This window comes from Aphelocoma coerulescens, chromosome 3, assembly GCF_041296385.1.
Source record: "Aphelocoma coerulescens isolate FSJ_1873_10779 chromosome 3, UR_Acoe_1.0, whole genome shotgun sequence".
Classification (NCBI taxonomy): Eukaryota; Metazoa; Chordata; class Aves; order Passeriformes; family Corvidae; genus Aphelocoma; species Aphelocoma coerulescens.
Window position 1 is genome coordinate 80,239,045 of NC_091016.1, and position 23,951 is coordinate 80,262,995.

Here is a 23,951-nt window from a genome sequence, read left to right on the forward strand (position 1 = left end):
TTCCTACTCGGCACTGAGCACAGAAACCCGCGTTAAGGTCACATAAAGGCGGGCGGGCAGCGCTCCCACGGGTGCCGCCAGCTCCGGGCAGCGCCGGGGGCCGGAGCCTGCCGGGCCGGGCAGGGGCTGCGTGCGGGTGTTACAGCCCGTGTGTGCGAGGAGCTCTCGGTGCGTCCCCCAGCTCCGCCCGCAGGGCTGCCCCGGGGTGACCCACGGGCACGCCGGCTTGGGGACGGATTTACGGGATCCACAACCGGTGCGCCCGCGGCCGGGGTCTTGGGAACTGCCGGGCGGTCCCTCCGCCGGCCCTGCCGGAGCCCGACGCTGCCCGGGATCCCCCCCGGTTCTGTCGCAGCCTGGCGGCGGCGGGGCGCGAGTGGGCGGGTGGGTGTAGGGAAGGCGCGCGGGGGAGATGCGGGACCGTGTGCCCGCGCGCGGCCACGTGCTCGCCGCCACCTGCCGTGGGCACGCGCCCCCCCGCCGCCTCCCCCGCGCGCGCACGTGCACGGCCCGCCACCTGACTCTGCGGGGCGCGCGGGCGCCGCGTCCACGCGAGACAGCGCGGAGCGGCCCGGCCACACAAGGGCCGGGGAGGGCGGTGGGGGGGAGCGCGTTCTCATGCGGCGGCGGCCGCCGGCAGCGAGCGCGCCCCGTCCCCCGCCGGTCCCCGTCCCCGGTCCCGTCACGCGGGGCCGTGTCCCTCAGCGGTGGCGGCCCCCACGTGCGGGCGCGGGGTCCCGGGGAGGGCGTGTCGCGAGGCGGGCGCGCGGCCCCCCCAGCGGCGGGGCCTCTGCCCGCGCGGCACCGAGTGGGCGGCGGGGCGCGCGCGGCGCGGGGGCGGGGGCGCGCGGGGTCTCCAGTGGGAACCGCGCGCGTTCCCAGTGGCAGCGCCGGGGAGGGCGGGGGGTGGGGAGCAAAGGGAGGGGGGAGGAGCGGGCCTCTCTCCCCCCCCACCCCCGCTCCCTCCCTCCCCTGCCCCTGCCCCGGGGCGGCGGGTGGCGCTGGCCGCGGCGGGTCGGGGCTCGGTGTCCTTGTGCGGAAATGACACACGGTCCCGTCACGTCACGCGAGAGCGCAGCGCGCGGACCCTCGCACACAAAGAGCGGGGGGGAAGCGCGGGCACCAGCGGCGGCCGCTCCAGCCGCCCCCGCCGCCCCGGGGCTCCCGTGGCCCCGCGCGGAGCAGAGGTAAGTCCCGCTGCCGCCGCTGGCGGGGACGGACGCCGCTCCACGCACCCCACGGCGAGCGGGGAGCGCCGCCCCGGCGGGTGGGGGAGGAACGGGGAGGGGGAGACCGAGCGGGGGGGCGGGGGGGGCGCGGGAGGCGCGGGGCCGGCCCCTCCCCTGGCTGCCCGCGGCCCGGGGCCGCGCGGGCGGAGGGCTCTTTGTTCGCCGTTCCCAGCGGCGCTGCGGCGGCGCGGGTCGCGCGCGCCCGGCCCGGGTGCCTCCATCCGCGGGGCTGGGGGAGGGGGACGACGGGGAGCGGGGGGGGGGGGGGGGGGGGAGAGTGGAACGGTCACGCCGCCGTCACCTCCAGCCTCACCTTAACCCCTTCCCCCCCCCCTCCCCCCGCGCGCCGGCCACATAGATCCGCCCGGGCAGGGTTCGGACCGGAAGCACCAACCGCCGCCGCCGCCTCGGGCTCGTGGGTCTGACCGCGGAAGCGGCCGCGGCCGCGCCGCGTGCGGGGCGCGCGGGGCGTCCCCCGCCGCAGTGCCCGCCCCCGGGCGGGGCCTCGCGCCGCCGCCGCCGCGCGCGCCGCTCCCACGTGGCGGCCGCTCCGCCGCCCCTCGGTGGGCACGGGGGGAACCTCGGCCGCGCGCGCGCTGCCGGGCACCGGCACCGGCTGCCCCCGGCACCGGCCCGCCCCGGCACCGCCCCGGGGCTTCGCGGGCCCCCCGGGGACGGCGCGGGGCCACGCGCTCCCGGGAGCCAGGGCCGGGGTCAGGGTCTCGCCTGTCCTATCATACGCGATGGGAGGAGCGGCGGGCGGGTGGTTCCGCTGGAATTCGTGTCGGTCCTTGCTGGGTCGCGCTCTGAGGGGCCCGGTGAAGGGCACTGCGGGGGAACGGGCCGCCCGCCCTTGCCCCGACCATCTCCCCCCAGGTCACCCGCGGCTTCCCGTGCCCTGATCAGCCGCTGCCTCCGCCCAGATCGCCGCTCACTGCCCCTGCCCCGATCACTGCCCGCTTCCCCTGCCCTGGTCGCCCGCTGCCTCTACCCTACTTTTCCCTGCGGTGTGTCCACACAGCCCTTTGTAAATAGAAGGGAACAAACTCTGAACCAGCAGAATGCGAGCCGGCGGCAGGCCAACAGCCATGTGACGGCTTCCACATAGCGTTGACGCAGTCCCAGAGTTTTTTTGGATTGTAGTGTGAGTAGGGTTTGTCGCTGCCACCTATAAACACAGTGTATGCCTTGACCCTTGGGGCAGAGACATCTAAGCAGGGAAAGAAAAGCCTTTTCTCTGCTTCCAACTTGAATGATTTGCATCTCATAAAACAGATAATTACCAATATATGCTGATGCATTTTCTTCTGCTGCTAAATCAAACTCAGCATTGGGCCAACTGAATTTTTATCTTTGCTAAGTATTTTCATAGTTTAGGTGAGTTCCGTGGATAAAAATAAACGAAAGTTGGAGTTTGGAGGAGAATTTAAACTGTCTGCACAAAGTTCAGATGAAACAGTATTTTAAAATAAAAAAAGAGTGAGAGGGGAGAGAGGAGAGCAAAATGTTTTTAATAGACCAGTGGAAAACACGATTGAAGAAAAGACAAATTCATACATTAATGCTGGAAATAAACCAGGTTAGTGTTTTGCTGATCCCTGCAAGATTAAACTGCTGTTTGGTAAAAGTACAGAGGACAGATTGAGAAAATTTCAGTTTTAGGCAAATTGTGAGAAAACTGAGGAGAGGGATTTTATTTTTTTAAAAATTTGCTTAAACTGCATATTCAACTTAACTAAAACAAAATATGAAAGACCCAAATTAAGAACATCTCCAGTAAGTCCTACTGGAAAAATACCCTTGTTGCAGGCTGGTTTCAGTGGAGACTTGAGGCTTCATGTCCTTTTCCACAGGGCAGCAAGAGGTTTTCAAACTATGTTAAGTATAGAGATTTTTATTGTCCATAAGAGTAATCCTTCCAGGAACATCTGCTGGTTCTTTAAAATCTTCTTCTTTGTAGTTTTAGAGCTTATTATTCATGTATTTGCAGTCAGAACGTTTGTAATGTTGGAATACTGTTTCCTATGGTATTTAATATTACAAGTGTCAGTACTGGATATCAAGAACAAATTTTATTGAGAAACAACACTGCAGCACCCTACTGCCTCAAAATGGATAGAATAGAAAGCATTTGCTTTTAGTATTTGTTACATTGTCTACTTGCATTTTGCTCTTTGCTCAGTTAAATGAGGCAACATTCGTATCTCAGTTTCTTTAAGACGGGTGATCAGTTTCAAATAAGTTACCTGTTGTTTATTTGGTAGGGGTTTTTTATTAAGGTGGTTTCAGCAACCCTTTGCTTCTTCAAAATTTAGAAGGCCTTGACAAAATTATGTAAAATTTGAAGTCAAATCACTGGCTCATAGATGTGAACAAAAGGCAAACATTGCCTCTAAGAAATACATTTTCCAGCTCAGTCTTGAAGTGGTATTTATGTCTAATTCAGTTGAATTGAATTTGAGTTGCATTGTTTTTTACAAAAAAATTGGAGGAATCAAGTGTACCCCGAGGATAATTGCAATATTGAAATTATTGAACCCAGTACTACAGCTAGGAAATAAAAGATGCAGATTACTTGGCTCCCAAAGCAGAATGCAGAACTCGCAGTTCTCTAAGTTTGCTTCTCAGCCCAGCAGGAGAGCTTTCCAAGAGACAGCCTGGAAAGCAGCATGCACCCTGAACAGGAGGCAGCTCCTGGGCAGCCTGAGCAGAGGGCACACGCCTCCAGTGCTTTTTGACTCCAGGACTGCAGAGCTGGCTGTTGAGAATCGTTGTTTCCTCTCATTATTTCCAACTGTTCTGTAGGAATCAGTCTTCTAAATCATCACGGGTGACGGAATTTCATGCTGTTGCCAGGCACTTGGAGCAGCCCTCTGCTCACCTGCTGCATGGAACAGGGCTGCTTCCACCTACCCACACCAGCTTTCAAGGCTCTGGGCTTCCCATGGGAAGCATTGGTTGCTTTCTGTGGTTCACCCAGGGCGTGTTTTGTATGAAATACAGCCAGAGATCCAGAGACACGGAGCCGGACCAGACACCTGAGTGTTCACTGAGATTTATTGATCAATCATTGTCACTTGCTGAGAATGAATATATGTACAGTGGTTTTGATTGGCTCTAGATAAATCACACTCTAATTATGTAGTGTAATACCATTGCAATTTTGTGAAGTCCTGTTACAGGATGGTATGTATAAGAGGAGTTGCTAATTTTGGCTGTTAAACAGCAGTTCAATGTACACATCTTGTTAAATTTAGCCAGTGTAATCTCCTTAAAAGATCAGCTTTTTTTTCCTTGCTGTTCCTGTAATTTATTTAATTTTACTAGGATATCTGTGCTGTAAGAGGGGTGTTGTATCTTTCACCGCATGCTGAAAGCAAAGGAAACTGAGCAGCTTATACCACATGTTATCAAACACGTATTTAATGTTACTGGCAAACAGGTATGTCTTAACATATGACCAAAATGTAAAGAACAGTTGACCTCCTCAGAAGCAACACTCGAGTAGAAGACTTTTCATTATGACCTGAGTTATATATGAAGCAGTGTACCACCGTGAGGCTTTAAAGGGAATAAACTTAAAACACAATGTCTCAACCCTTGTGCTTTTAATAACATTCTTAGGCTCAATAATGAAGAATTAGGGACATTCCTTCCAATCTACATAAAGAAGCTAAAATACTTAAGTGGGATGATGTGCAAACAAGAAGGAACTTCTACACATTTACCATACATTAGTGAACTGAACAGTACAATGTTATGCAACCATTTACATTCTAAACAGCAAGCTTCTATAAAACTGATAACCATAGTTATTGTTGTTGTTGTTATTACTATTTAGTATCTTATTTAAGATAATGATTAATTTTTGTTTATGATAACAATTAACAAGTGTGATGAAATCAGAATTGCTTTCCACCTGCAGCATGTGTACAGTTTTATACTTTCCTATGTGGTTTTCACACTGTTTTTTCATTTGTTAGAACTTAGTACGTTGGATATGGGAGTTCAAAGAGTAAAGACTTAATTCTTTAGTTACAAACAGCAGAACAGCAGAGGTTTTTTTCTGGTGGAATTTTTTCATTTGTTTTTTAAGTTAGGATATTAAAGTGATCAGTCAGGCTTTCTTTAAGAATGATTGCAAAGGCAGAAAACTGCCTTTATCTTAACATTATGAGCAGGATCTTTTCTCCTTGTGTTGTGCTTTTACAATGGTCAAAATCATAAGAGAGGTCAGGAAAGCATCTTCCAAGACAAACACATGAGTAATTGTTAGGTGGTAAATAGGAGGAGGAGAATGCACGTTATGGGAAGATGTAACTTACGAATCAGTTAGGATTCAGTTTCATTTTGTGTATCAATAACTAGGTACAGTTTCATGCTACTTTTAAGTAGCAGTGTGCATTATACTAGATGATAGGAGACTGAAATACATTCTGAGTATGAGCAATTTGCTCCCTTACTCATAAAATCTGTTGTACCCCAGTGCTTTAAGTCCTTAAGGCTTCAGTGCATATTTTGGGTAGGTGCGTTTTTGATAAATGGATTACATGTTTTGTTCTATGTCCAAAAGCAGCATCAGCATGGTAGTTAACACTAAATGCACAGAGAAACATTCCAAAACCTTGTTTTTAAGGTGTTCTTCCATACTTTGGAACTCCCAGCACTGCACTGTCCATTGAGCTTCTCTGTTAACCACGGGTAATACCATATCAATGTGGAATGTCATTACCAAAGTGATACAACAATGCAGTTAAGTGACAAGACCTGGTACAGTTTTGGAATAGAGGCAGATGTCTAAGCGAGAGTAATGGAAGTAGGGAGTGTTAAGTCCCTTCATTGAACTACCTTGTTCATTGCCTAGTCTGATAAGAAGGGAGAGCAGGATCTGTGGGAAGGGAATTTGGCCAATAGTGACAGCCAAGGTGTGCTGGGAACCCCCTTTTTTCCCTACTCCCTTGGATCTGGCTGTTGACATAGCTGATGTTGTAGATGTTTGGTGTGTTTTGGAATCCTTCTTCCGGAGGATTCACCAGAAAACAGGATGTACTGCAGCATCTGTCTGTATCCCAGCAGGATAGAGCTGCCAAGGCTGCTTGCTCTGCCAGTCACAGTTGCAGGCGTGGGCTCCCAACTTCAGCACAGTGTGTTCACTCTTTCCTAGAACTTGCTGACAGCTGTCCTCTGGATAGCATTGACTAATTATTAGGCTGAGGATGATAAGTATATTTATCTTAAGTTTTGAAAAAAAATACATACAAGATTGAAATATGTTTTGCATACTCAACATGATAAGGAACAACTGCTAGGCATTTGCTTTGTATGGATTTCTTACTCAATTGCTTTTTGCAGTATTTTGCCCCAAGATCTTGAAGATTTTTTTTTACTTCAGCTTTGCGTACTCTCACAATCTGGGCCAGAATGCTACCTCAAAACAGACTTTGACACTCTTTTAAAGAGGAAATAATTATTATTTGTAAGTATTGATGCACAAGAAACAGTACTTTAAAGAAAATGAAATGTTTTATCTTTAGTGGACTTGAAACAAGCAACAAAATTATTGTTAACCTTACATATACGGGGATGCATGCACGGACATGCTCAGGATCAGATACAGACTTTCCCCCTTTCCATAAATCCTAATTTCCTATGGAGGCAATGACGTAATTGCTCTGTTGGTGCCTCTTTGTTTGCTTGCTAGTCACTCAAATTTGAAGTGAGATGGTGAAATAAGCGAGATGGTTGAACGGAGCCAGTGGCTTGCTGGTATGGGGAGAGATTTTAATTCTTCCTTTCCATCACAAATCTTGTGTATACTCCTAAGCCAGGCCCTTTACCTCTATGAATTACAAGGAAAGTAGCCTAGAAAAAAGAGAAGTGAGTTGTTTTCTGGCAGTTTATCAAGATGGAAGGTTAAGGTGGGCACCCATGCTTGACCGAGGGAGCAGGTGGGGCTGTGAGGCAGGAAATCAAAGGGACAATTGAATCCTGTCTCTTAACAGAAGCCATTATATGTTAGATGTCCTTCATTTTCTCATAATACCAGAGTTCTTACAAATCTCACAAAGAAGACAGGAAACTAGATAAGGAAAGAGATTATTACTAGGGCTCCCAAAAATGAAAGATGTTGGAGCTTGTGGGTTTTTTGGCACCAGAGAGCTCAGGTATGGAACACAGTCTTTGTAGGCCTCATTGGTTCTGACACTTGTTTTGACTATTCACTTTTAATCGTATTCTGGCAGTTTTCAAATTAAAAAAAAAAAAAAGTAATAACACTGTGTTTCAAATTTGTGAACCAGTGTTTTGACTCAATATTATTTGACCTGAATTCAGGGTAGCTTTGGTCTTCCTGATGTTGTTTCCTTCAGGAAGTTAACTGTTGCTTTGCTTTAATTCTCACTTTTTTCCAGTGTTAAATAGTGGCTCTTCAGATCCTCATTTATCTTCTCCTTTCAGTTTGATTTTATTCTCTGATAGGAATTCTTCTAAAGCATTCTTTCTATTTCAATAGTAGTAATAGCAGGAATTAGAAAGAAAAGATAATTCCATATATCCCGTCCTAAATATTTTATGTTGTTCTATCCACTGCCACCTTTTAGTCTTCTCTTCCGGCTTTGTGTTTAACATGTTTTACTGTTTTGCTCTGATACAGCAGTCTAGGATTATCTGAAAAATCATTCTGATTTCCATTTTAGATATTCTATACCTGTATTGGTAGATTTGCTTACTGTCACCTCAGGCTCTCACAAAATGACAATGTGTCACACTCCTTTGAGTACTGGCACATGTTGGTCTTGTACCACAGCCCTCAGAGCCAAGCCTAGTACAGCATGGAAAAGTGCAAGGGAGATCCAGACAGTGACTATCAATGTATGTGGGATATCAGGGCAAAATATGAACAGTTGGTACTGTGGGATTTTCTTAAGGTCCAGCAGAGCTTTTTGATGGTGCTGTAAGAAGTACACTGCTGTAGGATTTTTCATGAAGAGCTGTAGTGGCTTTGTCTAAATTTATAAATACTGTTGAGTTAGTAAGACATGGAATTAACCCATACCAGTGCTTATCAGGTGGTTTAGAAATTGGTGTGGGCTACTTAGTTTCATGCAGTTATGTCTCTAGAGAGTTTGCAAAAGTTTAAGTGACATGATTACAGTACTGTGAAGCTGGCATAATTTATGTATGGATCAATTAATAAATGCAAGTCCTGAAATAGGGGATTATGGTGGGTAAAGGGAGTTGGTATCTGAGGGGTCTGTAGTAGCTCTATGTCCAAATGAGAGAGACTTATTTTTGTATGTGATGATGAAGACAATCTCATGTTATCCCCTTGAGGATGCCCTTTACAAGGCTGTATATAGGGGCCATGTGGAAGATCAGCACATCAAAGAGTATTTTGGCTTCAAGGGTGGCCCAGTATAAGCTGATTTTATAAATCTGTGCACCTTTTGTTTGGGTGTCACCCATTGTAAATCATACAAAATCTAATCCAGAATGGAACCTCATAGTTGCCGTTACAGCCATCAAATTGCCTAGAAATTGAAACTCATATCTACACAGCATTCAAGTGTTTACAGAATTTTTTAACAGTATTTTGAGATTAAAAAAAAACAACTATTCAACATTATTCAGGAGAGAGGTACAGACTGTTTTCCCCTTCACAACCGATTCTCTGTCTTTCTCTCCCTATCGCTCTTTTTAATTTCATTATAATTCCCACTCCTGGGCTGTATGTACACTTTTGATTGACTGGGTTTATTGACTTGTACTTGTAAAGCAATAATATTCTGGGGCCAGGTAAACATAATGCTGTGTGTAGAGGAGCATGAGCACAGCGTGACAGTTTGCCAGTCACCCGCTTACCAGTCGAGAGTGTCAGTTTGCAGCTGCGTGCCCTGTAAGGGTCAGTGGTATCTGATTGAGTTGTTTGCTTTGTAGATCTCCAAAGATTTAGAATATCTTTAGGAACATGTCCAGAGATTGAGGATTGCCCCCAAGTAACTTGCAAAATTAGTTTTCAAGTACACAGAAATACAGCTGAGTTTTTCGCGTGAGAAGTAACACTAAAATCATGCTAGCATAATACATATATTTGGTTTTGCCTACAAAAACCACATTATTTTGAGGCTGACAGAGGAAAAGGACTTACTGTAGATCTGTGTGCATTATTCTGCTTGAATTGATGCAATCCATATCAAAATATCAAAGATTTTAAAATAAAAATTTGCTCCAGCATGTATGTTACTATTTATGATGTTTTCTTTCTATGATGATTTTGTTTCACCCACAAGGACAATATGAACATTTGACTGTAATAGTAGTGATTTTGTACAGGGTGAAGAGTTTAATACAGTTGACTTCCATTTATATACTGCCAAGACACGTTACAGAGAAGGCTAGAATGACTTTTACTTTTCTCCATACCAGAAAAAGACGTGCGGTTTTAAATACTTTCCTACCTGCTGTATGTTATCGACAGTATAGTTTGCATGTTGACAGGTCTATAGATGGCCATGAAGGTTACTGAAAATAACTAGTTATTACAAATATACAGACTGGAAAGACTGGAAGTTTTCTGTGGGCTGTTAACTCACACTTTCTCTAGATGAAAAGTAATTACAAGAGGAGATGTAGATATTTCCTTATTCCAGAAGATGCTGATATTTATTTTTGTATTTTTGTATTTTTGTTTTGTTCTTTAGTGAGATAGAAGATGAATTCAGCTGAAATCACTGATGATGATGAAGGTAAACTATTATACTTTGTACAATTTTTGATCAGGCAAAAACACTTGTTGATTTAAGGTCTTTGTCCCCTAATAAAGAATGTAGTTAGATCAAGACAAATTACATTAATGTTTTCTAAAAAAGTTATCTAAAATAGGGCATTATCTTTGTTAGTCATTATTATTTCTGCTCTACATTCTTCCTCCCCTCAAAAAAAAATCTTCCTCCTGTAACATTATTTGTTTATACTTTAGATTCTTCTTCGGAGAAGAAACTGTCATTTACTGGAAAACTGTATGATTTGACTTTGAGGTGGCCTCAACATACACTTACCATAGAAGTCATAAAAATAATGAAGTTCTTCAAAACACGTTTTCATAAAAAGAAACAAACCACAGAACGTTGTGGCAAGGATGTAATGGTTTTCTGGAGAGGGTGCTTTATCTTTCTAAACCTTCTCTTTTTTCAGTAAAAATTCCTAAAAAAAATGTGAAAGTAGAAACAGAAAATGAAGATGAAGCTCTAGACTGCTCAGTAACTTCCAGATCTGCTGAGAAACACTCACTGGATGGTGCAGTGAATTGCCTACAGGATTCCAACAAACGGAAACAGAGCTCCCTTGGCTGTGATGGGTCAGGAGGCCAGCAGGATGCCTTACCCAGCGTGAAGAAGAGACGCTTTACACAAGAGGTGACTTCTCTATACATGACTGTGATTTCCTAGGCTAAATTCACTGCTGCTATAAGTAGAATGCAAGTCTTGTAACTAAATTTACATTGGTAATGAGTTTGTTGCAAATGTGGCTAATCTTAAGCCAGTTTGCACACGTCTGGGTATTCTCTAAATAACATGGCAGTGATCATATTTATGAAATACAGTTATAGGTTAATTCATTTATGTGAATTATGTTTTTGTTGTTCATCAGGAAACGTAAGAAGGGGCAGTGATTTGGAGTAACTGGGCATGCCTCTGATTACAGTCCCTCTCACATCACACAGTCCTTTACCTGGATCCTCAGCGGCTGTAATTCTTCCTTCTGTCACAAAGATTTAATGTCAATGACACCAGTATAAATTAGTGTATTACTTGAAAGATAAAAATGCAGGGATGCACAAGATGTGAGCCATATCAGGAGCAGAATGTATTACAATATCTGGTGTGGCATCCCACTTGGGACAATCCAGATGTTTCTCTAGCCAGTGATGGAGATGCCCAGTCTCTTCCATGATCCTGATCTAGTGTTTCTAGGCACGGTGGATTTTAATCTCTGCTGAAACTCAGCAAGTTTCTTTTTGTCCTTGTTCTTTTCAGTAGGGAGAGCAGTGATCATCCATTCCTAGAAAAATCATCTGTATGTGGGAAAATTCATGTGATGTTGTCCACCCTCAGTCCTTCTTTTCTGAGATTAAAATTCTCTTTTTTCCATCTCTTCTTCAGAGGTCACCTTATATTTTTGTTGTTCCCTTTGAGAGTCCAGAAAGACTAGTGTTGGGCATTGGATAGTTGCATCTCTCCTGCCACCCTCTAGAGCAGTAAAATGACCTCCTGTTTTTCACACTCAGCACTTTATTAAAATAACCTAGATTCAAATTCATCCTCTTTTGAATAACTTCAGGCCCTGGGTTATATTTAGTTTGTGACCTATTCTAATGCACGTATCCTTTTCTGCTGTTCTGCTACCTAGCCAGTTAGTCCATGTTGTATTTGCACATTTCATGTCTCCTTTATAGCCATGTCTCCGTGTTTCTTTTTCTTGACTATCATCTCTCTGACTTCTTAGGGCTGTTTTTTCCCCTGAATGCCTGTGGTAGGTAGGTTTTAATCTTATTACACGGTTTCTTTCTTTTCCTTTCTCTTTTTCTTTTTACAATTGTTTTCCTTGCATTCAGATTCTTAAAAGAGCTTTATAATGGTCTCTGAACTGTGCTTGCTTTGCATTTTCCCGTTTGCCATTAATAAATTTTAAAATTTAATTTGGAATTAATTATAACTTTGGATTTATAATATCAGAAATTGACCCAATAATAACGATGAAAATTCATTCTTGGCTGACCCCAGTGAATCAGCATGTTTAGTTAAATAACCAACCAGAAATAGTCCTCAATCTTAACGGCATTTTTTAAAGTTAATTACTTTTCTAGTACCAGTATTTTGTTTTAATTGATGACTTTATTAACTATTTCTATTTAAACAGTGGAAAAATCTTAATTATTTTCAAGAATGTTGTGCTTGTAGTATATTTTTACTGCACGTCACATAGGCATCTATCTATGATATAAACAGAACTGTATTTCTTTTGGGCTGGTAATTATATTACTAAATTACTTTTTATCTGAAAACTTCACTTTTTTTTTTTTAATTCTGAATACCACTTCATAATCAGAAATTAGTTTTCCCTGATTTTCTTTAAAAACACAAAGTGTAGAAGATTGTAAGTTTGAAAAATTCATGTGCAACACTTTTTTCATGTGTCTGAAAGAACCTTTCTATGTTTCTTGCTCATGTATTTTTTATTCTTTACTCCTATGCTTGAATATTATGCACTGTATTCATGAATGCTGGACTTGAGCACCAAACAGAACAATAACTAAGCAACTTTTAGAACTTGGCTTAGGATTCTAAGAGAGAATGTGAGAGACTATTTCACAGATTCTGGTATTGGTTGATGTTTTCCAAAATACTGCATTTTGAAAATGTTCATAAAATGTTTAGAACATAAAAACTTGCTGTGCAATTGTAGTATAAAAAGCAGCACTATCTTATGTACGCTGAGTCTCTTAGTCTCATACCTTTGCTTCTTTTTTGATTGTACATTAGAACTGATCATCTTAAATGGGTGCAGTATTATCTGAAATTCATGGATGTTTAAAAATCAGTGTTACAGAAAACTAATTAGTTAAATTGGAGAATTTACAAAAGCCATGTATTTATGGTGTGGATATAGCTGTTCCCAGATGGAAACTCTAGATAAGATAATTAAAAGCAAAGGAAAAGAAAATGAGAATGCATCTGAACTAAGATATCCTTAAATATTTTTAAGGCCCAAATGTTTTGTCATCTGCTAGTAGAATGCTGGCTATGTGTTTTTGAAATGCAAATATTCTGAAATGCAAATCCATCCCGCAGCCAGGTCCGACCACTGGGAGCTGCATTAGTGAAGGCAGAAGTTCAGCTGCCATCGTAGCGATGATCTGCTGCAGTTCTTACTTAGCATGAGCTCCAGAGCACCGTGTCCAAAACTGAGACTGCAAACGTTGATGATCTTGCTGTCAAAATAATGAATTAATATTCTTTAATACACATTCTAATACTGATTTGGCCTGACTTTGTGCGTGAGGTGCTCATTAATAGGAGTTACCCTCATATTGCCAAGTTTTATTATATAATTAATTAGGGAAAATAAACAGCAGGAGGTCATATGAGAACTGACAGATCTCTGGTGGCCTGTGGCAAGCTATTTAGTAGCAAGGTATTTTAGTAGTAGAAAAGGAAATGAAAGAGTCATATGCTGTTTCTGAAGGAATATTTGGTATATTCTTGGTTAACAGGAGTGTTAATGAAAGAGCTACTTCGGTGGTAGATCTCACTGTTTGTATAAGAAATGTTTTTGTTTTGTTGTTTTGATCTAAAATAGTAAAAAGCTTTGTAATTCAGTTTGGGTGCCTGACTGGGGAGCAGTACTGTGCTTACTGTCAGTGGAGATTTCCATGGCCTGCTTTCAGGTGATGTGGCAGAGCTTGTTACCACTTGGAACTACCTCTGTTTCTTCACTGACAAGTACAGGTGGTGTATGACAACTTCAGTCCCAGCATAGGAGCCTGCAGTTAGGTGGGGGCATTGTGGATTTCAGTCCAGTCACTGTTCTGTGTATGTTCATGTTCTATGAGTGAGACTGGAGTGGGACAGTCTTCTAAATGGGAGCTGGAAGTCAGGTGTCCCAGGCACCCCCACAGACAGGGATTCTGCACACTGAAATACATTGCCTTTGCGTTATGTTTTCATTTGATCATCTCTCCACACAGCTTTGGATGTGCAAACACGAGGTTCCATATGGAGGGTAATATGATGTGAGTGAGAGCAGAACTTGGAAACAGCTTCAGTTTAATTGAATTCTGCTTTCTAAACTTGGAGTGGAAACCAGTTTGTTCTTTCTGAGTCTCTTCTGAGTATACATTGCATTAGAAATTAAAAAATAATTAGATTCAATTTGTCACTGCAGTAAGCAGATGCCAAGTGTGAGTACACATAGGGACCACATTGGTTTCAGGAGTTACAGTTCTGTTTCATAAGAAAGAAATCTTAATTCAAGTTCCTCGCTGTAGGACATAATGGGGTCTTCACTAGAATTTCAAATTTCTTATGGCTCTCAGCTCACACCTGAAGTCTGTGTTTCATTTGTTTTAATACTTGAATGCAAATTCTGTAGTTTTTTATCTAATTAATGTTCTATAGAACAAGCCAAGAAAACTGTTTCAGTATAGAAACATTCAGAAATCTGGGAGTGTTTTCTCATGTTTGAATTCTGTATGTTGGGTTTTGATTCTGTTGTATCTGCTTAACTTCTAAGAATTATTTGCAATATCCATGTGTTTGCAAAAAAAAAAAAAAAACAGTCACCCAAGCCTTACATATCTGCTGTGAGATGATGAAAATGCTTGGTTCCAGTTTCAAGCAATGAGAAATAATTACAAATAATTGAGAACATGAAGTCCTTAAGAATTCATTGCTGGTTTTACATAAATAATTTAGAGAATTAGAAATCCATGAATCCAAACTTCCTTGCCTTTCAGAAATAAATCTTCCCTTAGGCGTCCTTTTTAAAAAGATAATACCAAGGTACATTTCACTTTAAATTTTTATTATTTAAATACAATACCTTTTGAAAAATAAGTAATTTCTAAGATTTGTGTAGTAGTTTTGCACCATTATAAAGATTTTTTAAAACCCTGTGTATAAACCTTTCACATCAGAAAAAAAGAGAATAAGCATAATTTTTGTGTTTTATAGCCTTTGTGACATTTTCAAAAACTAACCTAAAGAGAGTACTGGAATGTTAAATGCAGTTGTTGGAGGCAATGGCAAGGTCACAGGACTAGGAGTCAGAAAATCTAGATGCTATTCTTGGCTCTGTTGCTGACTTGTCGCCACCCAAATTCTCTACAGCCCAAGATCCTCATATGCAAGGTGAAGCCTAATGATACTTAATTTGGGGGAGTAATTAGAGCTCTGTGGGTAGAGAGTACTAAGAACTGTTATTGCGTTTCTATTCCATGGAGAAAGCCATGAGCCAAAATAGAAAGGAAACCTAAATAATCCTTTACTGTATTTTTATTTTTCCTAGTGAATTTATTAATTTTTATTATTTAACACAACAAGTTCCCTGGAGAAAATTTGACTCTGCATATTTATGTAACAATGCCTGCTTAAGGGGCACATATTTATAGCTAGTATCTTTAAGACAGTCTTACTAATACAGTATTTATTTATTTGAAGGGCTCCCTTTCAAACATGAGGAACAGAGATGCTGGCTCACCCACTCAGGTAAATGCAGAGCAGCCAAACAAGAACAAGAATTCTAATGTAACATGGCTCTGTGAAGAAGAATCCTTCAGTGACATAATCACTCCATCTTATAAAAAACCTCTCTATGGCATCTCACACAAAATCACAGAGAAGAAGAACCCACCAGGAGCAGAGCAGTTTGCTTCTTATGAGTTGTTTGAAAAAATCAACCCCAGCAGTCCCTCGCAAATTCGGACTTTGAACGACCAACGCAAAAGAGACTCGACCACAGCCATTGCAGTAGCAGCAGCCACAGCAGATTCAGAATCAAATATATATTCTTTGATACAGAAAATGTTTTACACGCTGAACACCCTCAATACCAATATGACTCAGCTTCACAGTAAAGTTGACCTGTTGTCTCTGGAGGTTAGCAGAATCAAGAAGCAAGTCAGTCCATCAGAGTCTGTTGCAGACTTCAAGCCTCCCCCGGAGTACCAGCTGACTTCCACGGAACTCAAACAAATCATGGATCAAAGCACGTCAGGTGGAGACCTGGCTTGCCGGTTGCTTGTGCAGCTCTTCCCAGAGCTCTTCAGTGACGATGAGTTCGGCAGGAGCTGCAGTGCATGTGGCTTTCTCAACAAAAGGAAACTTGAATCTCTTCATCTGCAGCTTATTCGTAACTATGTGGAAGTTTGTTATCCTTCAGTGAAGAATACAGCTGTGTGGCAGTTGGAGTGTTTGCCTCAAGTCAATGATTTTTTCAATAGATTTTGGGCTCAAAGGGAAATGGAAAACAGTCAGCAGAATGTGCAATCATCCAGTTTTTATGAGACTGAGCAGGTCGAATCCTCTCATTTTATGGAGGATAAAGAGCAGGAAGAAGCTTTGTCTTTGGACAGGAGTAATGTCATTGCCTCAGATTACATGCTGGATGCTCAGGATCTCAATGAATTTTTAGATGAAGCTTCTTCACCAGGGGAGTTTTCTGTTTTTTTGTTACACAGACTGTTTCCAGAACTCTTTGACCACAGAAAATTAGCTGAAAGGTACAGCTGCTTTGGAGACTCTGGAAAACAACTGCTGGATCCTCATCGGCTTCAAATAATCCGTAGGTACACTGAAATTTACTTTCCAGATGTGCAAGAAGAAGAAGCCTGGTTGCAGCAGTGTGTTCAGCGAATAAATGATGAGCTTGAAAGTACATATATGGATGGGAGTGAATGTGACCAGATGAGAGATGACTGTTACGATTCTTCTAGTTTACCAGATGATGTATCAATCATAAAAGTGGAAGACAGTTTTGAGTATGAAAAACCTGGCAGACGGTCAAAAAAAATTTGGCTTGTACCCATAGATTTTGACAAACTTGACTTTCCCCCTCCTGATTTTGATGTCCCTGTCCCAGACTACCTGTTGAACAAAGAACAGATTAAAAGCATATATGAAAGCAGTCTTTCCATAGGCAACTTTGCCTCTCGATTGCTTGTTCTCTTATTTCCTGAACTATTTACTCATGAAAACTTACGGAAGCAATACAACTGTAGCGGATCTTTAGGCAAGAAACAGCTCGACCCCACTAGAATTAAATTAATTCGACATTATGTGCAGATACTGTACCCCAGAGCAAAGAATGACAGAGTGTGGACATTGGAGTTTGTTGGGAAGCTTGACGAGAGGTGTCGACGAAGAGACACGGAGCAAAGGCGCTCGTACCAACAGCAACGGAAAATCCACGTGCCAGGGCCTGACAGGAGGGAATTTCTCACCTATGCAATAAACCCTGAGAGATTTCGGGAAGAATTTGAAGGGCCTCCACTGCCACCAGAAAGAAGTAGCAAGGATTTTTGCAAGATACCACTCGATGAACTTGTTGTTCCTAATCCAGACTTCCCTGTGCCTTCTCTGTATTTGCTGTCTGATAAGGAGATAAGAGAGATAGTGCAGCAGAGCCTGTCGGTTGGCAACTTTGCTGCCAGGCTCCTCGTAAGACTCTTTCCTGAACTCTTTACTCCGGAGAATCTGAGACTGCAGTACAACCATTCAGGTGCTTGTAATAAAAAACAGCTTGATCCCATCAGACTGAGATTGATCCGTCATTACGTGGAGGCAGTTTATCCTGTGGAGAAAATGGAAGAAGTGTGGCATTATGAATGTATACCGAGCATCGATGAAAGATGCCGGCGTCCTAACAGAAAAAAGTGTGATATACTAAAAAAAGCAAAGAAAGCAAAAAAAGTGACGGGCTCTTTAAACTGCTAAGACTTTGACCACTAAATTATTGTCAGGAGTATGCTTTGGTTTAGACTGAAGGGCCTGTCGGGAGCTGAGGGTTCTCAGCACCTAGGACAGTCAGGCACTAAATTTGTTGCGTTTCAATGTGTGTGTTGCATTTCTGTTGGCACCACAGCAGTGGGAAGTGGCTGACTACATTTGTACATGGGTAGAGACCATCAGTGACAGCTATCAATGACTCGCTAAGAGCATGATAGTCGCTGGTGCAAATACATGTATTGAAACTATTACTCCACTCCCCATTTCTGCATCTTCCTTTTCTATCACTTTCTAATAAAGAATTTTTTTTTTAATGGTTGTGCTCTTCAAGGGCAGTTTTTCATTGTACCATTATAAACAGTATTTTTAATTCATTTGGATTTTGAAATGTGTAGACTAAGCTTAATTTAAATTTGAAAGTGCCATTTTCATTGGAAATCATTGGAATATTAGACTTTGCTTCTACAGTAACTGCATCTTCACACTTGTTTTGTTCTTTATGATCTTGAGGTACTGAAAGTAATAATACTGTGTCAAAGAGTGGGTCAGAATGGTGTCATTTGCATTTTTGACTGTTACGTTGGTTTTATTTCTAAAATCAAGAATTAACTGTTGAAGAATTGAGACATGAGCATAGACACCATGTGAATGGTTTTTTTTGTATTGACACCACAAGCTTGATCCTGCCCCTGTGAGTTGTTATTTTTTTGTCCAGTGTAAATGCTGGAGTGACTGAGGATTGCTCGTCTTGAGTAGAGCCAGCAGAACAGACCCAAGCCCATACCCATGGAATGTCTTCCCATCACCTGCTTGGCACCCTGTTTGTAAAATAGCAAAAGCAACAGCAGCAACAAAAAGACCTGAAACAAGAACTTAAAAAATTTTAGACCTTACTTTCTATCAAAATCATGATTCCAAAGGTTTCCAGTGTTGATACTGAATATAAACAGTATGTGCAAAGATTGGTTTTGGGATGAAATCCAGTGTTTCAGGGTCCCACAGCATATGAGCTGTGGTAATGTAACTCATACTTTCCGTGAATGCAGCAGCATCTGGATATTTTGGGTGTAGGGATACTGAACTCCCTCACTTTGCCATTTGCCACTTTGCCACATTTGTTTTAGTGTAATTAGTAGCTATTTGGAGACATAACTGTGTATGTATAACTTAGGTTCGTATGGTCAAGTTTGCATCATTAATATGTTCAAGTGTAACAAACACCGCCCAGAACCCAATATGAATTTGCTGTATGAATTGTCACTGGAGAGTGCTGCTTTAAAACTAGTTTTCTCTTTCCTTTTTTTTTTTTAATTTTAATACTGATAGAAATGGTGAGAGAGAGTCAAACATGGATTCTTAAGACAGTAAAGACAGTGGTTGCCTACAGAGCATCACTGGAACACCTTGGAGCAAGTGTTGATGTTCTCTGTGGTCCTTTTCTGTTGTTTACTTAGATGGGTCATAGCAAATTTTAAGTCAGTTCCAGTGTAATTTTCTATTTTAGCATTTGTAAGAAAGTACAAAATATTTGATATTTTTACTTCGGATTTTTAGAATTTATTGTTCTTAGACTCATATTGATCCCTTAAAAAGGAAAACAAAATGGTTTTTCCTGATGGCAAGAACTAGTAAAAGTATTGTGTTAAACTGGGAGTAAATCATAGATAGTAGCATTTGCTCATTTTGCCCATGTGCTAGAAACATTCTCAAAGAATGTATGAAGAAAGTCATGAATGTACTAAATAACACACTGATACTGTTTATATCCATTTAAATGTTTCCTGTTGGTTTAAGTAATAGCAGACCATACTCAAAATGGATATCAGAGCAAATATGGCTATAATAAATCGAAATCATTTTACCAAAGATAAAGAACTGATACCACAATGTCTGCATCTGTTCATTTTAGTGCATAAATTTATCAAATTGAATGTATCAGAAACCAATACTCTCTTGTCATTGTATGCTACCTAGAAACTGTGAGATTTTTTTTACATGCACTTTTATGGGATATATAAAATAACAGAAGATACTAACGGCTGTTTAATTTGTGGTTGCAAATGGCTGGCCAAAAGGTAAGAAATACAATTTTATTTTCTTATCTTAATGTCATACATTTCACCAGTTAGTGATGTCAAAGCTCCCAGAAGAATTCAATATATATTAAACTTTTTTACAAGGGATAGATGTTACTAGCTAGCATGCAAGTTTGAGACATACTGGCTTTTGCTGTAGATGTTGATACTAAGTCAAAAAATCAGTCAATTCATATTATCTAAAAGGAGTGAAAAAAACAGTTTGATAACTGACCATAAAAATGATAATTTTTGAAAGTGGGTATAAAAATATTTTTGTTGTGATTTTTTTCTCTTCTTACTGCTGTGTACATTCCTTTTGTCCCACTCTTCACAGCCCTTTCATGATTCATTTGATTGTATGATTTATAACTGATACCAAGAAAATACAGACATATAAATAGTGACATCGTTCATTAACAAAAGCTCTTGCAGTGCATCTGAAGTACAGCCACTTCATCCAGTTGGTCAGTCTTGTAAATAAATTAAAGGTATATTATTTTCATACAAGAGGAATGTTGTCTGGTGATTGTTTGGGTACAAGCAAGATTTTTTTCCTATAAAGTCTGTTACTAAGATCTGAGATAACCTTAGCTAGTCGGACAAATACATAAAGGAAAACATCCGAATTTGCTGCATCGAGTTAAAAAGATTTTTCTGTCTTTCAGACTGCTTCTGTTTAAAAGAATAAACTTCAAATTTTGAAAGTGAAACTGTGATAGTAGGGTTGCTAGATAGTGAACTGTGGGGCACATATGTAGCCATGCACACTGACTTCCTATGAATAAGCATTACTTTCTACCTACCCAGTTAAGGTGGGTATCAAGTGTCTCTACTTCTTAACAGTTTAAACATATCAGCTTTCAGTAAGTATTGAGTAGCCAATTTCTAAGCTTCCTAAAAGAAACACTGTAGTATGTATCATAATTCTTTATTTTTGCATCTTATGCCTCTTCTACAACTTAAACATTTCCTCAAAAGCTCTGTAAGAAACGTAAAACAACATTTCAATAGGGAGGTGAAGTATACATCAGTTTATTGCCTGTTAGGTATATTCAGGTGACAGAATCAACAACAAATGTGTTGGCAAATGAGAAAAATCTTTACTTGAAATCACTTTGTTATGCTGATGCAGTACAGCCAACAGTGTTTCATGTTCTAAGAAATGTTTGTAACTTTTTTTATTCAAAATGCATACAGTTTATTTCTTGGTACATTTAAAAAAATCTGTCATTTGTCTCTTTTCAGTTATTGTTGGATGTTTATGCTATAGCAGTGAGAAACAGAATTGTGTGCTTCATGCTCTACAAAGGCACACCAGGTCTAATTTCATGCTGGAAGGGACTAACATGAATTCTACACCCCCAAGAAGCCCAGAAAATAATGTGAAGGTTTTATTTATAATTTATTTTCTTTCAGATTTTGTTTGCTGATTAGAGGGATGTGGAACAGATGGAAAATTCAATGTCTTAAGCTTGCCTTGAGGACAGGGCATAAATTGACAAGTATTCTTACTTTTAAAAGTACATTTTAGTTGATTGTGCTCAAAATTTGTGGAAGAACAAGTGTGGCAGGTTTTTCTGACTAAGTGAAACAAACTCCATCACTGTCATTGCCTACATTTCTTTACTGCCTTAGTTTGACTTTCTGATTTCTTTCCATTATTACTGCAACTCAGCACCAATGGAGTTACAGATTTTTCCTCAGAAACATTCCGAAAGTATCTTTTTTAATGTGCCTGAAGTTGACAAAAATGAATAGATGAAGTTATGGTTTCGTTTCCTCTTAATTCTCTCTTAAAATTGACTTTGCTAAGAAAGGCAGAACAAGCAAGTGCTGGAAGCAGCTGACTCCTAACAAAACCAAACCTCCATCACATTCACATTTTCCTTGTACTTCATTCTGACAGGCAGGAGATTAGCACTTACACTGTATTATTTTTATCCACCATATTCCTTCTCATTTTTGTCATTTTCTGGATGCTGTCATTTCTAGCTAATGGCCATGAAAGCCTGTGACATGAGCAGACCACTTGCTTGGTCCATTTCCTGGGCTGTTCCATCATGGGACTCTGGTCCCCACTGAGCATTTTTCTTTGATTAACAATTCGGAAGGAAGAACTTTGATTCCCACAGGAAGGGAAGAACTCTAATAGAAAAGAAATAAAGATGTTCTTTTCCCACTTCTCCCCTTTCTTACCCACACCCCAAGACAAAATTGAATAGAGCAAACCTGGTTTGTTTTTAGCTATGTTTTCCTTTATTTCTGTTTTAAAATGTAGTGAAACTGACTTCCCAGTCATAAAATGGGCAAAATCACTACATGTCCAACCACACTCAAATTGATGTTAATAGATGGAAACAAATTATTACTGAACATTGGAGGAAGATCAGCTAATTAGTATCTATACACACAGAACATGCACACACAAATGTCAAGTAATCACTCCCAATTTCCCTCACAAATTTCATTATAGCAAAGCAACTGTTAGTCCTTGTTTCCAGAGACATTTTGTAGTTAGTGCTCACTTCTCTGAAAGGCAAAATATTCCTTTAATCGTTTCGGGAACGTACCACTTTGGTTAGCTCATAGGGTGGTGTGTTAGCAAGGTCTACAAGTGTTTCCTGTGAGAAGAAAATCCTATGGTACCTGTCAGCAGTAGGAGTGACTCACTTGATAGGATTGCATCCTGCGTTTGAAATCTGACCCCTTGTATAAAACCAAGAGTTTGGTATTAAGTCATGTAATGTCCCTTGTCTCTTGCTCCCTATCTCTCCTTGTTCCAAGAGTTAGAAAAAAAGAGGGGAGTGCTTGTCTCTATGCAGGAGCATGAAAACAGATGCATTTTAGCTTCAGTAGTGCTCAGATTTGCATGGCTCACATGCATGCCTTTGCATTCCTTTCTCTTCCGTGCCACCATAGACTGACCATTAGAATTGGCTTGCACAGGCTGTCGAGCACTGTAATTTGGTAGGTGCTGAAGGCAGACTGTCCTGTTCTGACATTATGGAAAAAAACAGCCAACCCCAAGAAACAAAACAATAAAAAAACCAAACCAACCAACCAACAAACAAACCCCAAACCCAGCTCCCCACCAGAAACACTTTGGTGCTTTTCTGTTCTAAGAAAAAAAGAACTGCTTATTATGTGTGGCCAGAGGGGTCAGGGTATACCCCGTGCCTCTCTCTGTCAGTCTGTAAGCAGCAGAACTCGGAACCTATTCAGGAGTGTCAGTATGTGCCTGCTTTAGTTGACCAGGCTCTCTTCTGCCAGACCCAAGTCCAGCCGCTGTGGGAGCAATTCCCCACTATTCCTTCACAGGGCCCTCTCTCCCATGCCCTGCTCCATAATGCAAGCTGGGCCACGTGCAGCAGATGCTGTCGGTGTGTAGCACTGCTCCTGCAGCAAGTGAGACACACAAAGCTGCCAGGTAATGCTGCAGGCTGTGCTACCCCTGCTTACCCTTCTTTAGTTCACAGTTTTAGCTCACATGATGTTTAAAGGCTGCAGAAACAAGTGCAACCTGCTTAGCAGGGTCTGACCCCAATAAAAAGGTCTGATCAATAGAGAACTTAACCAGGACAGATCAATGTAGCCAAGTGGAACAGCTACTCACCTTCCTGCTGTCATAGTTTTCCTCTGAGATCACCCTGCCTTGTGACTGAAGCTTTCTATTTTGAAACACATGGGTACAGTTCCCTCTCCAGCCGTTTCAATCCTGGAACCACGGAGGGCTGTCTCACACATCACAAGACTCCTTAGGAAGTCTGCCTTTCTTTTCCTTAGGTCATACCACTGGTGGATCAACACTTAAAAAAGCCTGTTTCTACCTTCCACTGTCATGAGGACCCGGTTTTGGTAGCAGTCTTGGAATCACAGAATGATTTGAGCTGGACAGGACCTTTAAAGGTCATCTAGTTCAACTCCCTGCCATAGGCAGGGACACCTTCCACCAGACCAGGTTGCTAAAAAACTCATCCAATCTGGCCTTGAAGATTTCCAGGGATGGGGGATCCACAATTTCTTTGGACAACTTGTTTCAATGTCTCACCACCTTCAATACATTTTAAAAAAATTTCTTTTTTATATCCAACGCAAATCTATCCTCTTTCAGTTAAAAACCAGTGCCCCTTGTCCTGTCACCA

At 41.9% G+C, this 23,951-nt stretch overlaps 1 protein-coding gene across 1 annotated transcript; it reads left to right on the forward strand.

Moving 5' to 3' along the window:
- The first annotated feature begins 969 nt into the window (after positions 1-969).
- BEND3 (BEN domain containing 3) lies at positions 970-20,316 on the forward strand. Its single transcript, XM_069011035.1, has 4 exons — positions 970-1,187; positions 9,929-9,973; positions 10,422-10,642; positions 15,446-20,316. Exons 2-4 carry the CDS (start codon positions 9,940-9,942, stop codon positions 17,717-17,719), a joined length of 2,529 nt encoding a protein of 842 aa, XP_068867136.1. The 5' UTR covers positions 970-1,187; positions 9,929-9,939; the 3' UTR covers positions 17,720-20,316.
- The last annotated feature ends 3,635 nt before the right edge of the window (positions 20,317-23,951 follow it).